The sequence below is a fragment of the Leptonychotes weddellii genome, chromosome 2, assembly GCF_054177405.1.
Source record: "Leptonychotes weddellii isolate Sample4059 chromosome 2, ASM5417740v2, whole genome shotgun sequence".
In the NCBI taxonomy this organism is placed as follows: Eukaryota; Metazoa; Chordata; class Mammalia; order Carnivora; family Phocidae; genus Leptonychotes; species Leptonychotes weddellii.
Window position 1 is genome coordinate 116572898 of NC_138370.1, and position 19426 is coordinate 116592323.

General features: G+C 36.4%; 1 protein-coding gene across 1 annotated transcript in view; it reads right to left on the bottom strand.

The window, feature by feature from the left end:
• Nucleotides 1–19426, bottom strand: part of CDS1 (CDP-diacylglycerol synthase 1) — a 55682-nt gene that overhangs the window by 3607 nt on the left and 32649 nt on the right. Inside the window, exons 6-12 of the mRNA XM_081813139.1 lie at nt 14085–14180; nt 12427–12509; nt 11009–11096; nt 8260–8328; nt 7379–7531; nt 5796–5915; nt 3625–3728 (exon numbers count right to left, since the gene is read on the bottom strand). Coding sequence (XP_081669265.1) covers nt 3625–3728; nt 5796–5915; nt 7379–7531; nt 8260–8328; nt 11009–11096; nt 12427–12509; nt 14085–14180 — 713 coding nt within the window. The remainder of the gene's footprint in view (nt 1–3624; nt 3729–5795; nt 5916–7378; nt 7532–8259; nt 8329–11008; nt 11097–12426; nt 12510–14084; nt 14181–19426) is intronic.

The window sequence follows — 19426 nt, forward strand, 5'->3', positions numbered from 1 at the left end:
TACACCTGTGTGGTCTTCTGCACTGCTATTTTGTCACGTTCCGAATGAACCGAATTCAGACTTTAATGCAGATGTGTCGTTCTCTGCAATTTCTACAGTCCATTTGAATACGAAAAGCAGATTATGGTTCACTTCTTGTAAAGAGAGATTAGTAAAATCCAATGGAAAACAGCAAGGCGTAAATGATATATGGGAGAAGGGCACCGAATTCTGAGAAAGACATTTACACAGGTAACTAAATTTATGATTAGGACTGTTCAGTTCAAATGGAATTATAGGAAATAGAAAACCCAGCAACAAAGAAATGTCCGCTATATAGGGATATCACAACAGAAGTCTTCGGTTAAAAAACCCACAGCACAGATTTGCCATCCCCTGGGTTACCTTCGTGCACGTGCCGCAGCTCATCTGCCAAAAGTGCGGCCGGATGCCTCTCACAGCCACTGTCTGCTCAAGGCAGGGCACAGCTTGTCTTACATGTCTTCAAAAGATTCAGCAACTTCCTACCAAACCCAGAGTAGGGGCCCACAGAGAAAAGGAAGAGTATTGTAGCAAGTTCAGCTAAATGCAAAATTATGTCAGCAGGTGCTCCCAGCTAGATGCACCCTGGCACTAGCCCTGTATTTCTAATAGTCTAAGTATTTGCTTTCAAATGGTAGACAACGTGGCTCAGCATTACTTCTCTCTAGTGAGAGAATAGCAGGTTAAAAAAAAAAAAAAAGTGAGTTAATGCCCTAAAAGCTGCCACCATCTGAAAAAAGACTTCTAAGGATTTTTTTTTCCCAATTTTTTTTTTAAGATTTTATTTATTTATTTGACAGAGAGAGTGAGAGAGCACAAGCAGGGGGAACAGCAGAGGCAGAGGGAGAAGCATGCTCCCTACCAAGCAGGGAGCCCGACGTAGGGCTTGATCCCAGGACCCTGGGATCATGACCTGAGCTGAAGGCGGACGCTTAACCATCTAAGCCACCCAGGTGCCCCCAGAGTTCTAAGGATTTAAACATTAATTACTAATACTCAGATATATCAGAAACTGCCATATAAATGGATTAGACACTCCAACTAAAAAGACAAAGGTTGGGGGCGCCTGGATGGCTCAGTCAATTAAGCCCCACCTTTGGCTCAGGTCATGATCTCAGGGTCCTGGGATCAAGTCCCACATCGGGCTCCTTGCTCAGTGGGGAGCCTGCTTCTCCCTCTCCCTCTGCCGCTCCCCCACCCCAACTCATGCTCTCTCTCTCTCTCTTGCTCTGTCTCAAATAAATAAAAATCTTAAAAAAAAAAAAGACAAAGGTTGTCATCTGGGTTATTAAAAAAAAAACTAAAATCAAGCTATATATTTGTTAGAAAAGAAACACACTATTTTTTTTTAAAGATTTATTTATTTATTTATTTGAGAGAGCGTGAGCACACTATATAAATACTAACCAAAAGAAGGCTGATGCCATTCTTCTTTTTTTTTTTTTTTAAAGATTTTATCTATTTATTTGACAGAGAGAGACACAGCAAGAGAGGGGACACAATCAGAGGGAGTGGGAGAGGGAGAAGCAGGCTTCCCGCTGAGCAGGGAGCCCAATGTGGGGCTCGATCCCAGGACTCCAGGATCATGACCCGAGCTGAAGGCAGACGCCCAAAGACTGAGCCACCCAGGTGCCCCTGATGCCATTCTTCTAATATCCAACAAAACAGGCTTTAAGCAAGTGGTATATAAAGATAGATGTTATAGAATGACATTAGAAGCGATTCAATAGGGAGATAGGACAGTCCTAAATGTGTATATACCTAAAACCACCGCAAAATACATAAAGCAAAAACTGGCAGACTAGGAGTAAGTAAATTTACAATCACAGTGGGAGAGAAGGGGCCTGGGTGGCTCAGGGGTTGAGCGTCTGACTCTTGATTTTGGCTCAGGTCATGATCTCAGGGTCGTGAGGTTGGGCCCGAGTTGGGCTCCATGCTGGCTATAGAACCTGCTTGGGATTCTCTCTCCCTCCCTCTGCCCCTCCCTGCTTGTGCTCTCTCTCTAAAATAAGTAGATAAAAGTTTAAAAAAAAAAATCACGGTGGGATATTCTGACAAAGCTCTCTTCCTGAAAAAATGAAAAATGGAAAAAACAAACCAAACAATCAGTACAGAAGATTTAGCTAAACCTCACCTAACTGGCGGGTACAAGCCTACATCCCCAACCTGCAGATGCACACATGCTCCAGGGGCACATGGACACATACCTGAACAGACTATATGCTGGGGCACAAAACAAGCCTCCCCAACTATTAAAAACTGAAATAATAAAGAGTATGTTTTCTGACCACGTGGAATGAAGGCAAAAGTCAATAAAGGAGAATGAGGAAATCTCCATTTGTTTGGAAAGCAATCAATACACATCTAAATAATCCATGTGTCAAAGAAGGTATCATACTGGAAATCAGGAAATATTTGTAACTGATAATGAAAGTACAAAGGTAACATGGAAGATGAGAATAAGGTAGTACTTAAGAGGGAATTTACAGTCTTAGATGAATATATCAGACAAGAAGGCTGAAAATCAATAACCTAAGCTTTATCTCAAGAAGCTCAAAAAGCAACAGCAAATTCCATCTCAAGAAAGATGAAAAGAATGAAAGATGCAAGTGGACATCAATGAAATAGAAAGTTAACAAAGCCAGAACTTGATTCTTTGAAAAGATTAATGAAATAAACTCCTAACAAGACTGCTCAAGAAAAATAAAAATTAATACAAAATTCCTATACTGCTCTGGGTATATATTTAAAATACGTGTTTCGGGATCTACAAATACGAGTTTCTAAATACTCTCTGAAGGAAGTACGTATTTTCTGTGGTCAGGCACTTAGTAGAGACCATGGAAAATAAAGTTAATGTGTGCTTGCTGTGGTTTGCTTTCATATCCCAAACTAGCATTTTAGGTCACATCCAAAACCTTATGGGTTTAATAACAAGAATAAACCACCCTATATAAAAAAGCAACACCCCTCCATTCACCCCACTTCTCCACCTCCCATACAACCATAATCCCCTGGCCCGCTTTATTTTTCTCCACGGCACTTAACCACCAGCTAACAAACTAGGTTTGTTTTTTGTCTGTTTCTGCCCCTTCTCTCTCCAGCTCCCCAGTAAGAATGTAAGCTCTGAGGGCAGGGACTTTGTTTTGTTCTTTGCTATATCCATGCCTAGAACATTCCCCAACACATCACAGGCACTCAAGCAATAACTGGTGGACTGGATGAATTATTACGTCCTCTTCCTTTTTAGTTAGTATTCACTGTCATTGTATACCACAGAAAATGGGAAATCCGATGATTCAATCCAGTACCATCCACATTACCTAGATTTTACCTTGGCCCTATTAAAGACCATGACATATACTATTACTTAAGTTGTTCAAATGTGTGTAAAATAATTATAATTTAATTATTTCTTCTTAATTTCTCCTTAATCATACTTCTCAGGGCTACAATGTGATGCAAACTCCAGGGACCACCATTCCCTTTTTATATTATAAATTACCACTGACAGAAAAAGTAACTCATTCAAACTAATGCCTATGGAAATGAGAACTCAAAGAAATCATCTAATAAAACATTTTTAAAAAAATCTAAAAGTACCTTATAAAACTTGTGATGTACACGTGCACAAAAGTTGCCATCAAATACTGACAATCAAATCTGTCCATTATCCCGCCATGTCCAGGAATGGTGTTTGCAAAATCCTTCAGAAACAAACATATGAGCAAATTTTCAAAAAATCGCCTTCTATAAAACTCCTACCTGTAAATGTCTCTTGGCATCAGGGGCTCTAAAGAAAATACTTTACTACCTGATTTTCTCACTAAATACAGACTTACTAGAACATGTCTCACAAGTTAAAACCACATCTTTCAAATACGTACCCATGTTAGAATCATTACCGAACTGACCAAGAGCATTCAAGTAACACTAATTAAATATTAATTAAATCTAACACTAACTTTTTAAAGTTAATAAACCTTTTTCTAAATCAGAAGCACTATCGGCTATTATTAATCTAACATTGTTCTAGCTTACTTTTCTGTTTCACCGGAAATTATCTGAGGAGCTCTTTTTAGTGTTGTTGACAGATGTACTATTAGTTCTAACTCATGTTTATCCTAACAGTTTTTACTCTGAAATAAATATTTTGCTACTATAATGCATATTCTTCTTTAAGTATTGGGGTAAAAAGAAAACCAAAACAGATCATGTGGGACACGTTAGTCCATTAAATGGCCAAGTGGAGGGAATGGTTAGTAAGTCTCTCAAGTGGACTCTATAGATCAAGCCACATGTCTGGGTGCTAAGGATATGGAAATGACGGACTGCTCTTCTAGCATACGCTCACAACCTAAAAACATCTAAATGCAACAGCTATTATACCTTCATTTCAGACATGCAAAATAATCTATCATTCAAGAATAAACCTTGCATTAAAGACCACTGAAGAAAATACCATTCTAAATGTAACATTTCTCTGTTTCAAACAATTATTGAAAAATTCTTCAGTTACTTTTTGCCCACACATTTCCTTCCTTCTCTTCCCTGTTCTCTGAAGCAACAAGAGAGCCATAGTAACTCAATTCCACTCTGCTGTTTGCAGCCTTGACATGACAGTCTCCGTGCACAGTTCTTGCTATGGTTCGCTGTGGGCAAGTGTTGTCTTCCCTAGCAGGTGGTGAGCATCTGGAGAACAGGGACATTTATACACTTCCGCATACTGCGTTCCACCTAACATAGTATCTTCCCCCTTTTAAGTGCTCACTGAGGGTTTGTTTATATCCCTGACTTCTGCAGCCCCGCTGATCTGGCCCCACCAATTCTGCAGTCTGAATGCCTCCTCTCTACTACAGTCACACTGTTCTCACTCCCCTTCAAATAGCCTAAGCTCCTCCTCTCCTTTGCACTCACTGGAACTCTCTTCCTTCCACTTCTCTACAGGACTCATTCTCCTTTTCTCAGACCCCTGCTCAAACGCCACCTCCTTCAGAGAGGCCTGCTCTGTTCACCCCACTTTCAATAGCCACTCCCTGACTCCCAATGGCACAACATTCAATCTTAGTGAAGGCATGTGAGGACAGCTGGGATAATAGGATAAAATATATATGACTTTATGAGAATCCAAATTAAATGAAATATAGGGAAAATTTCAAGTATCTGGAAGAGAGATCAGCAAACTATGTCCCAGAGTCCAAGTCTAGCCCACTGCCTGTTTTTGTAAAAGTTTTATTAAAACCCAGTCATGGCCATTCGTTGACATATTGCCCACAGGGCTTTGCACTACAGTGGCAGAGTTCAGAGTTGAGTAGCTGCAATATGATTAATAAACGATTTCTCCCTTTAGAGGAAGAGTTCACTGACCCCAGATCTAGGAGAATGGACGGTTATATCCAAAGGGTCCCCTGCTTGTCTCTTCAATCGAGACTCTGGCGCAACATGTAAACTTCAGACAATTCACAGCTGGCTTTTTGGGTGAGCACTTGAAGGACCAAGATTCTGTGTCCCAACATTAAGTGACCACATGCCAATTCTATAAATGAGGCTGACATAACACTTTAAAATGTATTAACATGGCATGTCCAAAATTTAACAAGAGAGAAAATACTCAAATCAGCCAGGAAGCATTTCTGTGAAGCTGAAACAAACAGGATGTAAAAGTTTTTTTCCCAGAGGCTTAATGTGGGAGACCAAGAAAGAACCAAATTACAACTATATTATATTCTCAAATTATATTCCCTAATAATGTAACAAAGATTCTAAACACATACCTTGATTTTGAAAGCTCTTTTGAATCCACTGGCAAAGAAGCCTCCAAAAGGGCCAATCAAAGATGCAAACGTTGAAAGAGCAATGCTGTGTATCTGGAAAGGATACAAGCTCACTGTTTCCTAAAGAGAAAATAAAGGGGGAAGGGATTTAACTGCATTAAAGTTGTATTTGAGCATGCCACCTAAACTAAGAACCATGATATAAATATTAAACCATTATACCACATTTTTGTTAACTTCATAAACTTTCAGGACCATGGGAGAAAAATATGTTGTAAGCTGGCATTCCCATCCTCTGCTTAGCCAGCACTCTCCATTCCCTCTCTAAGCATACTGACGGCACCTGGCACACTAAAATCTTGCAGTTGGCAGGATACTCTAGTTCATCTAGAAACTTCTATAACACTTGATTTGTAGGCTTGGTAAGAATCAGTTGAGTTAATTTCTGAATTTGCTTCTTACCAGTAGAACTTCATAATTGTAACTTTTGTATTTTATTTCACTTTAATTTTATATGACAAAACGAGGGAAAAGTTTGTCTTTAAGTTGCTTTAAAAAAGACCACCAAATTGAGCATCAGCAAGACAGTCATAAAAGATTCAGGGAGGAGATAATAAAAATTGAGAAGAATTCTGCAGGCAAATTATTTTGTAAATTCTTGGTTCTTGCTCCACTTTAAAGAGACTGAAACTACAAATTGTAGACAGTGCATAAATAGGTAGGCTTTAGAAAGATCATTCAGAACACCAATCTCGACCTGTTCTCAAAGCAAAGGCCTTGCCCCAATCAAAGATCGGTAGTATCAAAAAGTTTTATAGCAGATAACAGATGGCTTGGACATTGAAAAAAATTCTTGGATTTAATGTATTGCACACACAAGGAGAGAAATAATTTGTTGGTTAACCTGCTCCTCAAAAATTATGGACTTTAGTTAAAAATATTTCAGATACACACACATACACAGCACACACACACAACTGTTTGATTCCTTACTTGAACCAACTACCCACCGGTCTTGATGGCAAATATCAGCAGAGTTCTAATGGATAGCTTGTCAACATCCTTCAGTGAGAGACCTCAACATTGCCTTTAAATGGCAACAGTGTGCTTTTCAAAGGGAAATTGATTTTTTAGAAGCAGCAGCTTTCTGTACTATTAAAGGTCCCCTAAAAATCAAGGAATCTTTGAGCTGTTGAATTTTAATTAAGCTTTAAATTGAGTCAGTTCCTACCAGTTACAAGTAGATTTATAGAAATCTAAGATCTATAGAAATCTAAGGAATACTGGAAAATGTTTGCAAAACAAACAAGATAAATTACCATCAGTAATCAATCATTCAAACCACTAGGTAAGTAAATTCCTAACAGACAGCTGGTTTGTGATAGTAATACTCATTTTATGTTCAAGAAAGGGAAATCACAAGGGGATAGAAAATATTATTGATGCTAAGCAGACAGGGATACCACTTCTGTAGCAAAGAGTTAAAAATTCTGTAGAAATTGATTTCTTGTAAAATGTTTAGTCCTACTTTTAAATGAACCTTAATCTTTGGGATACAAGATCCTTAACTATGTTTATCTTACCCGTCTCAACACTGCCTTTAGAAAGGGAGGAAGTGAATAACTCTGAAGCTGGAAAAGTTCGGAGGGTTCACATTCTGTAACAAAGGAGTTTACATCACTTCGGTATTCCACTGGGCAGACAAAGTATTGGTATTTGGATAACATGTAGGCAGCCTGAATAACAAAGCAAAAGTCCATGAAACGAATGAAAAAATATATATATATAAAATATTTATCAATCTCTTTTCATTAGGCTCTTCAAAAATTAAACTTCCTAACATTTTTTGTATACTTATCTTTTTTCCAGTCATTTCATTGTTATCTTTGATTCTCACAAGACCTCTTTTAATAAAAACCTAAATTCCATAACTGTACACCAATTTTTAAAACATTAACAATATCTGTTATGCATGGGTAAAAGTCAATGTCAATTATTTTTAACAAACTGTTCCTGCAGGCTGGGCTCACAGCAGCACCCACTAAGTCAATCAGCTAGTATGTATTAAGGAGGCAGAGTTCTTCAACATCATTTGCGTTCTCTGCTCTACTCAAAGCCACTACTTGTCCCAGCACCTGTGTCCCCCGTAAGGCAGAACAACTGTCAGAAACTACCAAAACACAACAGCACAGCAATGGGTCTCAAGCCTAACTGTACATTAGAACCAGCTGGGGAAGTTAACTGACCTGGGATAGGGCTGGGACATAGATTTTGTATAAGATTCCCAGGTAATTCTGATACGAGGCCATGATCAGAGCTACTGGGGTACAGAATTGGTTCTGTTTAGTGCATTTCAGTAAATACATTATTAACATTTTGTGGTTCAGTTTTTTAGGTTTAGAACAGATTAATAAAACTTGCCATAATTTTTCAAAATATAAATAAAAATCCCAGCAAAACTCACAATGAATCCAAACACGACTGTGGAAAAGAAACCGCCAATGAATCCTTCCCAAGTCTTTTTAGGAGACAACTAAAAAGGCCAAATAAATTAAAAAGAGTTACTGCACTCAAAAAACACACAAATACATAGGCAGACTCTCTTCAACGAATTCCCACAATACCTTATACATCTCTCCTTACTTTTTTCTTATTGGAATGGCTATGCAACCCTTTTTCCTTCATTCCATGATCCTGATTTATTTGTGCAATTTCTCTAGTAATATCTAACATATTAGACCCTCAAACATTTGACATACTGTGAATATATCTGTTTCTGTATAACCTCAACTTATTTTTTTCTCTCTCAAAGAACTATAAGCTCTAGATTGAAATCATCATCCCATGACTTTTATGCTTATATAAACCCCCACAATAGTGTAGTTCTTGCAGTAAGGATAAGATGTACTCATTCCAAGTACATATGGTCTGTATTGAACTACCACTGACAAAAAAAAAATAGAATGAGTATAACAAAACATGGACATTGCAGCACATCAGATTTTCGTATATTCCCAAAAATGCCATGCATACAACAGACCTCTTTCTGAAATGGCAAAACACTCCAGATACAGTATTTGCTCCACAAGTATTCACATATCCTTCTCCCTTTGGTCACAATCTATGTCTGTCTCCATGAAGAAAGGAACATGTTGTGCTTCTAAGAATAGATACTGTTTCAGATTCCGGCTATTGTTTCTCAGTCAATGGGGCATTCAGGCAGAGAAATCTGGAGGAAAGTTTGGAAATCAGTGATGCAGGGGCAGGAGGAAAAGATTTGGGAGTGGACAGCACTAACTGCCTCAGGTGCCCTATAAGGTAAGGACTGATATAGAGGGATCTGGTCATCTGGAGATCACTGATGACCTCTGTGATGACCCTTTCAGTGGATGGGTGGGGACAGAAGCCAAATAAATATCAGAAGTTTATGCAGATAGAAACAGGTGACAGGCTAAACTACACGATCTCTTTATAGACCTCTTGTCCTAATGATGTTCATAAAGCCCAAAGCCAAAAGGGTTGATAGAACCAGTTTCTTGACAAATCTGTAAACAATTCTGCCACAGAGGAGACTGATATACACCATTTCCTAGGATAATTCAGTATTACTATCATGAAGTAAGAGTTGACTCAAATTCAAAAGTGCCTGTTGATTATTTTAAAGATAACTTATCAGGCACCAGGGTGGCTCAGTCAGTTGGGCATCTGGCTCTTGAGTTCTGAGTAGGTCATGATCTCAGGGTCCTGGAATTGAGCCCTGTGTCAGGCTCTGTGCTCAGCAGGGGAGTCTACGTGGAGATTCTCTCTCTCCCTTTATTCTGCCCCCCGCCCCCGCCAACTTGTATTCTCTCTCTCTCAAATAAATAAATCTTTAAAAAAAATAAAGATAACTTATCAAGTTAAATTGATCTATATCAAATTGATTTAGGGGTTAACTTGTTTAATTACATATGGGTATATTACACAACTAATCCAGCCTGGTAAATTCAATAGGAATCTATGTTCAAAATCAGACAGTAACATTCTTTTACAACCATAACAGCCTCTTTGGAGACTTCCTAAGCCAAAAACTTCTCATCTGGTATAGAAGCCTTTAATATTTAATCACCTGCTCTTATGCTGAAGCAGCTTTAGAAATGTTATATATACACACACACACACACACATATATATATATAGCTTGCTTGCCAGTATCCCTACAGCTCAGCCTGATGTTGTATGCTAGACTCCTATATGGGGAAGAATTTATGGAAGATTGTCTTGAAGGATAAGCAGTCCATGCTTTCCTCTGGAAACACTTAAGCTACTCTTGTATCATTCTGATCAAACAGGTTTTGTATCTACACAACTGTCTCAATCCCTCCAAACTGCCTTCATATAGTAACATCAAAATAGCCAATTAACATATTTGTGGGAATATTATTAAAGACTTTGCCCACCCAATACATGAATGGAATGAATCGTATCTAAAGCCCCAACATGAAAAGTTTGTTTAAAAGTAATCAGTTCTAGTAAAAGGTCTGTTTTTCCATGAGGAATCAGTTTGTTTCTTTCTTCCCCTAAAGGAGAACTGTATAACTTAATTCATTTCCTTCCTTGCCTCCACTGACTGTAAGTAGAACCAAATCTAAGGCAAAACAACATGGTCTGCACATGTGTATTTTTCTTTCCCTTATCTTAACCTTTACTTATTACTTGCATTATCAGTATTTTATTGTAGGGCCTCGGGGTTTTTTTGAAATGAGTTTGGGTGTAGAAGTTTTACAAATGGACATGAGTATGTGAAGATGGTTAAGTGTACACTTTCAAAAAATTTGGTAAAGGAGGTGATAAATGAGATGGCTTGAGGGGAAAGCGAGTCTAGGAAAGGCTTGTTTGTAGGGTCGCTAGAGAATGGAAGACGACAACTTGCACTACAGCTAATGGAAAGAAACCAGCAGAAAGATGAAATGAGCCTTCACAAGATGGAGGATAACTGATGGGAGTCAGGTCCTTATTGATGGAGCCAAGAGAATGTCTCATGAAGAATCTAGATGGAATCATTGGGAAATATGGCTCACTACCCCTACACTGTGGCTGTTAAATACAGCTACGGGAAAATCAAAGCACCTCAAAAATAAAAATGTGCAACAGCACCAAATTGTTGGGAATTTTCGCCAGTGGCTCATCTTTAAGGTTATGGTAATGGCCTGCTTGAGATGTTGTTCCATTACCTTAATTAATGGAGTCCTCCCAAAAAAAAATCCAAAAAGGTAAGCAGTTATGTCATTGCAAATAACACTTGATATTGGAACAAGGAACCTTAAAGAAAACCAGAAAAAAAATCCGTATGATTACGTGGCAAACACTTATACAGGTTATGACTCATAATGAACCAATGCAATAACCCTTTGGACTATACTGCAGCTTCATCCAGAACATAACATTTGCCAAAACATTAGTAGAAATGATAAATATCAAGTAAATTTGCCCAGATCTGTTTAATGCAATTCAGCAGAGCAAAATCTATAAATAAACCAACATACCAGGAGAATATTGCTAAGGAAAATATTAAATAATCAATTTAATTTTAATATTAAGCAATCCATTTCTATAGCTATGGACTTTCAAATTTCAGTTTTATGAGGAACAAGTTATAATAGCACAAAAAATTTTTTTAAAAAAAGCAGCCTTTCAAAATGGAAATTAGTTATTTGTTTAGACACAATATAATCTCATAAATTTATACCAAGCTCTTAATACAAATCCTTTTTCAGGAAGAACTATCAATTTTAATTCTACCTTAGCCTATAGTTCCATTAAACCCTACTAATTGTACAGAACCTACTAATTTCAGTAACTGCCCCCTATCAATTAGAAGTTTGCATATGGAAGACAATCTTAAAATGATTCTGTTTTACACACACACACACACACACACACACACACACACACACACAACCTTGGTATAAAAAACCCAAACATGAAGCTGTGAAGGGTTTTATCTTGACAAAACCTATCAACTATAAAAGATTTTAATTAATGGGTTTAAAAAGAATGTGGGGATAATATGGTCAGATTTCTTAAATCGTTTTTCTCCACTCTGATTTTTAACTAGTAATTTTTATAATTTCAAACTAATAAAAATGCTTTTTGAATCTTCAAGTCACTGCTACACAGCAAGTAATTCCATCTGAAATCTGGACACCCACTCCTATATAAAGGCAGAGTAGAACCTACCCAACTTTCACCCAGAGAAAATACATTGGCAGCACACTGTTTGCTAAGAAGCAAACTTTCATGTTCTTTTGCATTCCACAAAAATAATATACTCTTTTTAAAGTCTATGTATGCTTTGTAAACAGCCACATTAAGGTGTAGTTAACACCTGAAAATGTAATTAATTTTGGGAGCTTTTATGAGGACTTCCTGCATTTTATTTGCAACCCGAAAAAGAAGGGTTTTCAAGTTGTTAACAAAGCGTTTGTCTTCAGTTGTCAAATAGTAAGCAAAACTCAGTAAGGTATTTTAGTGAAAGAGAGCAACAATAAAGAGTACATTTTAGCAGAAATCTACAAGGCACTGTCCAATGTGAAAGAGCTTTAAAAAGGCTAGGACACAAATACAAAGCAGCATAATGCTGTCCCCTTACCATATCATGCCTTCAAACAGATTTTGGATGACAAGATGTGACTGAGTAACTGTTATCAGTAAAGTGACATGAGTCCATGCGAACTGTTAATAGCCCAACAACACAACAATTAGTGAACACAGCTGATCAGGGCAGCCCTGGAGCAAAATAGCAATTTTGAAACATAAATTTCTAGCATGACTTTTGGTCAAATTTTGTAAGATAGGGATTGTAAAAATAAATGCTGTTAGTAAATTATAGTCATTTTGGTGCCTACTGGAACCTTAAAACCACGAAGACATTTAACAAAGTAATCTTAATTTATACACAAATGGAATGCTAACAATACTGAGAAACACTACTGAATTTAAAAACATATACAAAATATACAATACTCTTGAATCATTAGATTAAAATGATAATGAGAAATTTATGGTGTTGTTACAGCACTTAGAGAGGAACATTTTACTCTGGCTGCATTCTGCATTAAAAATGTGAAAAGCTTTTCTTTTGGAGTTCATTCTGGTAACTTTTTCCCATAAAGAGTTATTTCTGTCTTCAAATAATTCAAACCAGCAGGGACCAGTTACCCTTAAACACCAGCTTTCCATACCTGAAAGCTGGCCTTTACAGTACACTATTCAATGACAGTATTCAATTTCAGAATCTCAAACTTGTGTGTTTCGTCAAGTCCACCTAGACTGAGAGATGCCACTTTAATAATTCTTTTAGCATCACCAGTATGAGTAGAATGTGAAAAAAAAAACAAAACTTAATGTTTCTATATATTTGTCTCATAATTTTGACTGGAATTTGTAAAATGTTCAACATTCTTAAGATTTGGATTTATTCATAATAAACCTATTTCCCATTTTGGCAAATAATGTATTAGTTTTTTGTTTTATTTTTATCTGCATAAAAGGTCAAATTCTCTTTTATCTTGGTTGCTTCAAAATGCATAAATGATTTTTTTCCAGTAGGCACCATTTATATTTTCATAGGCGATTCTATTATCTCTAACTTGTCTTGATGGTTTCTAGATTTTCACGGATAATTTTACTCTCCTCTTAGGATCCCGAAAAATCAGAAATGTAAAGAAATACTACAGTTTCCCAGTGATGCTGCTCAGCAGAATGTCTCAGTGGAGAAAAGCAAAGCATAAAAATAGTAAATATATCCAAATACAAAATAAGCCTTACTAATACATGAATTCACAGAATTAAATACTATATTTTCCATTTTATAATCTTATAATTAGCTACCTTTTAAGAAAATAAGAAAAATTCATCATACACAGTGACAAATTTCATAAAATACTCAACACAGTTCAGTGATAAACTGCATAAAACACCTTAGGGCAAAAAGAATTATGCAATTAACTGTGTGACTAACCATAGCTACCAAGAAAATGTATGTTCTGTTCTCTCTATGCTCAGGCTAAGGACAAATAATTATAGTTACTTTCCATGGAAAAGTATGGTAGATACTTTGAAAACAGTTAAAATTTTTAAATCTTCAAAAATTGTACAACTTAAACCTTTTGTATTTAATAGTCATCCAAAATTGAAATATCCCTCATATTTAGGCAAAACATCAACTAGCAGATTAGATCTTCTCACTATAGAAAAAAAATAAGGATAAGCACGTTTTTATTATATGTAGTTATGGTTAATACAGACCATATAAAACTGCAGACGATAATGTTTCTTCACCAAACTCAGCACAAACATGCAGAAACCTGTTTCAGAACAAAAAACATGTGCTTGTTGTGCAATTTGTTATAAAATATAAGATTCACTGAGCTCAAAGAAGCCAATTTTCGGTACCACTTCCATGTATACTTTAGCATTTACTCACAGGCCACCTCTCCTACTCACAATAAGCATTTTAAATAAAAGTTTCTTGAGTGAAATAATCTTATATTCTCCAAAATGCCTAATATAGTCCATGGTATAAATTCAATAAACATCCCCTGCATTAATTAAGTGAATTAGTCCCTCACAAATATGTGGACATAGAAAAACAGATCCTGAATTTCAGTTGAATGAAAGTTATTTGATAAGAGAGAAACAAAAAGTTACCTAAAAGGGAAAATCTTAAGACTATCAGCTGATTTTTCAGCAGGAACTTTGCAGGTCAGGATGGAGTGGCATGCCATAATCAAAGTGCTGGAAGGAAAAAACCTACAGCCAAGAATACTCTATCTGGCAAGGTAATCATTTAAATTTGAAGGAAAGATAAAGAGTTTCCTAGACAAACAAAAGATAAAGGAGTCTTATAAGAAGAGTTATAACAGGACTTCCTTAAGTAGAAAATAAATGGCCGTAAGTAGACATAAGAAAATTATGAATAAAAGATGTGGGGCACCTGGGAGGCTCAGTCAGTTAAGCCTCGGACTCTTGATTTTGGCTCAGGTCATGATCTCAGGGTTGTGAGATCAAGCCCCACATGAGGCTCCACGCTGGGTGTGGAGTCTGCCTAAGATTCTCTCTCTCCTTCTCCCTTTGCCCCTCCCCCTGCTCACATTCTCTCTCTCTCTCAAATAAATAAATAAATCTTAAAAAACAACAAAAAAAAGGATGTACGGTGCCTGGGTGGCTCAGTCAGTTAAGTGTCTGCCTTCAGTTCAGGTCATGATCCCAGGGTCCTGGAATCAAGCCCTGCCTTGGTCTCCCTGCTCAGCGGGGAGTCTGCTTCTCCTTCTGCCCCTCCCCCCACCCCTGCTCTCTCACACATACACTCTCTCTCTCAAATAAACAAAACCTTTTAAAAAAAAGATGTAAAATATGATCACATATACATAAAACATGGGGGCGGGAATAAAAAAAGGGGGCAGGGAGGAAAAAGAAAAGTTTTTCTTTTTTTTTTTCTAAATAAGAATGTGTTTGATCTTAAATAACCATTAAATTAATGTAGAATGCTATTTACTTAGGAATGTCATATATGAATCTCATGGTAACCACAAACCTAAAACCTATAATAGATACACAAAAAATAAAAAGAGAGAACACCAAACAAAAGACTACAGAAACTCATCAATGACAAAGAAAGAGTGCAGGAGAAGAAGGAACAGAGAAGAACTACAGCAACAAAAGATAAAGGAGTCTTACAAGAACAGTTAACAGGACTTCCTTAAGTAGAAAATAAATGGCTATAAGTAGACATAAGACAAAACCAATCAGGAAACAAACAACAAAATGGCAATATCTATCAATAATTACTTTAAATGTAAATGGCCTAAATGCTCCAATTGAAAGACCTACCATGGCAGAATGGATAAAGAAACAAGACCCATTCACCTGCTGCTTACAAGAGACTCACCTCAGATCTAAAGACACAGACTGAAAGCAAAGAGATGATAATGCATTTACCATGGATATGGAAGTGGTGGTGGGGGGGAAGCAGGGTAGCAATACTTATATCAGACAAAGTAGACTTTAAAATAAAGACTGTAATGAGAGATAAAGAAGGGCTTTACATAATGATAAAGGGGTCAATCCAACAAGAAGATATAACAATTGTAAACAACTATACACCCAACACTAGAGCACCTAAATGCAGAAAGCAAATAATAATGGGCATAAGGGAAAAACTGATGGTAATACAATAATATTAGAAGAGTTTAACATACCACTTATACATCAATGGATGGATAGATCACCTAGGCAGAAAGTCAACAAAAGAAACAGTGTCTTTGAATGACACATGGGACCAGATGGACATAACAGATACATACAGAATATTGCACCTAAAAACAGTAGAATAGGGGTGCCTGACTGGCTCAGTTGGTAGAGCACGTGACTCTTAATCTCAGGGTTGTGAGTTCAAGCCCCACACTGGGTGTAGAGATTATAAATAAACACACTTTTAAAAATAAATAAATAATAAAAAAATAATAACAATACACATTCAAGTGCACATGGAACACTCTCCAGAAGAGATCACATATTAGGCCACAAAACAAGCCTCAATAAATTTAAGACTGAAATCATACCATGTATCTTTTCCAATCACAATGGTATGAAACTAGAAATAAATCACAAGGAAAAAAATGGAAACAACACAAACACATGGAGGCTAAACAATACGATCCTAACAACTAATGGGCCGAAAGAAATAAAAAAAAACAACAACATTGAGACAAATGAAAATGAAAACACAATATCTAAAATCTTTGGAACACAGTGAAATCAGTTCTAAGAAGAAAATACATAGTGCTACAGGCCTCCCTCAAGAAAGAAGAGCTCAAATAAATAACCTAACCTTACATCTCAAGGAACTAGAAAAAGAACAAGCAAAACCCAAGGTTAGTAGGGGAAAAAAAGGAAATAATAAAGATCAGGGCAGAAATAAATAACACAGACACTGAAAAACACAGTAGAAAAAAAAATCAATGAAACGAAAAGCTGGTTCTTTGAAAAGATAAACAAAATTGATAAATCCTTAGCCAGACTCATCAAGAAAAAAGACCCAAATAAGATCAGAAATAAGAGAGCAATAAAAACTAAAACCACAGAAATACAAAGGATTACAAGAGACTACCATGAAAAATTATATGCCAACAAATTGAGCAATCTAGAAGAAATGGATAAATTTCTAAAAATATACAATCTTCTAAAATTAAATCAGGAAGAAATAGAAAATCTGAAGAAACTGATTACAAGTAAAGAAATTGAATCACTAATCAAAAACCACCAAAAAATTAAAGTCTTGGACTAGATGGATTCACAGGTCAATTCTACCAAACATTCAGAAAATAATTAATACTTATTCTCCTCAAACTATTCCAAAAAAATAGAAGGAAAACTTCCAAATATATTCTACAAAGCCAGCATTACTCTGATACTAAAACCAGACAAAGATACCACAAAAAAACAAAACCTACAGGCTAATATTCCTGAACTTGGATGCAAAAATGCTCAACAAAAGATTAGCAAACCATGGACAACAATACACTAAAAACATCATTCACGAGGATCAAGTGGGATTTATTCCAGAAATGCAAGCATGATTCAATATCCACAAATCAATCAATGTGATACACCATCAACAAAATGAAGTATAAAAATCATATGATCATCTCAAAAGTTGCAAAGCATTTGACAAAATCCAACATCCATTCATGATAAAAAAAACTCTCAACTAAGTGACGTTAGACTAAGTATATATACACATACACACTTATACACACACACACACACACACACACAAAACCCACAGCTAATAATATACTCAACAATGAAAAACTAAGAGCCTTTCCTCTAAGATTAAGAACACGACAAGGATATCTACTCTCCCCACTTTTATCAACATAGTATTGGAAGTCCAAGCCACAGCAATCAGACAAGAAAAAGAAATAAAAGGCATCCATATTGATAAAAGTTAAACTGATGAGGATGATACATAGAAAATCCTAAAGACTCCACTAAAAAACTACTAGATGTTATAAATGAATTCAGTAAAGTTTCAGGATACAAAATTAATACCTAGAAATCAATAGTGTTTCTACACACTAATAATGAGGTAGCAGAAAGAGAAATTAAGAAACCAACACCATTTATAATTGCACCAGAAAGAATACCTAGGAATAGACTTAACCAAAGAGGTGAAAGACCTGGACTCTGAAAACTATAGAACATTAATGAAAAAAAACTGAAGATGACACAAATAAATGGAAAGATATTCCATGCTCATGGATCATGATAATATTGTTAAAATGTCCATATTACCCAAAGCAATCTACAGATTCAATGCAATGCCTATCAAAATACCCACAGCATTTTTCACAGAACTAGAACAAATAATTTGTATGGAACTTCAAAAGATCCCAAATAGCCAAAGCAAGGCAGGGAGGAAAAAGCTGGAGATATCACACTCCTGGGTTTCAAGATATACTACAAAACTGTAGTAATCAAAACAGTATAATACAGACACAAAAAGACACATAGATCAATGGAACAGAATACAGACCCCATAAACAAACCCATGATTAATGGTCAATTAATCTATGACAAAGGAGGCAAGAATATAAAATGGGAAAAAGATAGTCTCTTCAATAAATGGTGCTGGAAAAACTGGACAGCTACATGCAAAAGAAACTGGACCACTTAACACCATACACAAAAATAAACTCAAAATGGATTTAAGACTTAAATGTGAGACCTGAAACCATAAAAATCCTAGAAGAGAGCACAGGCAGTAATTTCTCTGACATCAGCCACATCAACATTTTTCTAGATGTGTCTCCTAAGGCAAACAAAAATAAACTATTGAGACTACCTCAAAATTAAAAGCTTTTGTACAGCAAAGGAAACCATTAACAAAACAAAAGGCAATCTACTAAATGGGAGAAGACATTTCCAAATCATATATCCAATAAAGGATGAATATCCAAAATACATAAAGAACTTCTATAACTCAACACCAAAAAAAAAATCTAATTTAAAAATGGGCAGAGGACCTGAATATACATTTTTCCAAAGAAGACATACAGACGGTAAGCATGAAAAGATGCTCAACATCACTAATCATCAGGGAAATGGAGGAAACAGTTGACAAAACCAAAAGACAACTGACAGAATGGGAGAAGATATTTGCAAATGACATATCAGATAAAGGGCTAGTATCCAAAATCTATAAAGAACTTATCAAACGCAACACCTAAAGAACACATAATCCAGTCAAGAAATGGGCAGAAGACATGAACAGACATTTCTCCAAAGAAGACATCCAAATGGCCAACAGACACGTGAAAAAGTGCTCAACATCACTCGACATCAGGGAAATATAAATCAAAACCTCAATGAGATACCACCTCACACCAGTCAGAATGGCTAAAATGAACAAGTCAGGAAACGACAGATGTTGGCAAGGATGTGGAGAAAGGGGAACCCTCCTACACTGTTGGTGGGAATACAAGCTGGTACAGCCACTCTGGAAAACAGCATGGAGGTTCCTCAAAAAGTTAAAAATAGAGCTACCCTATGACCCAGCAATTGCACTACTGGGTATTTACCCCAAA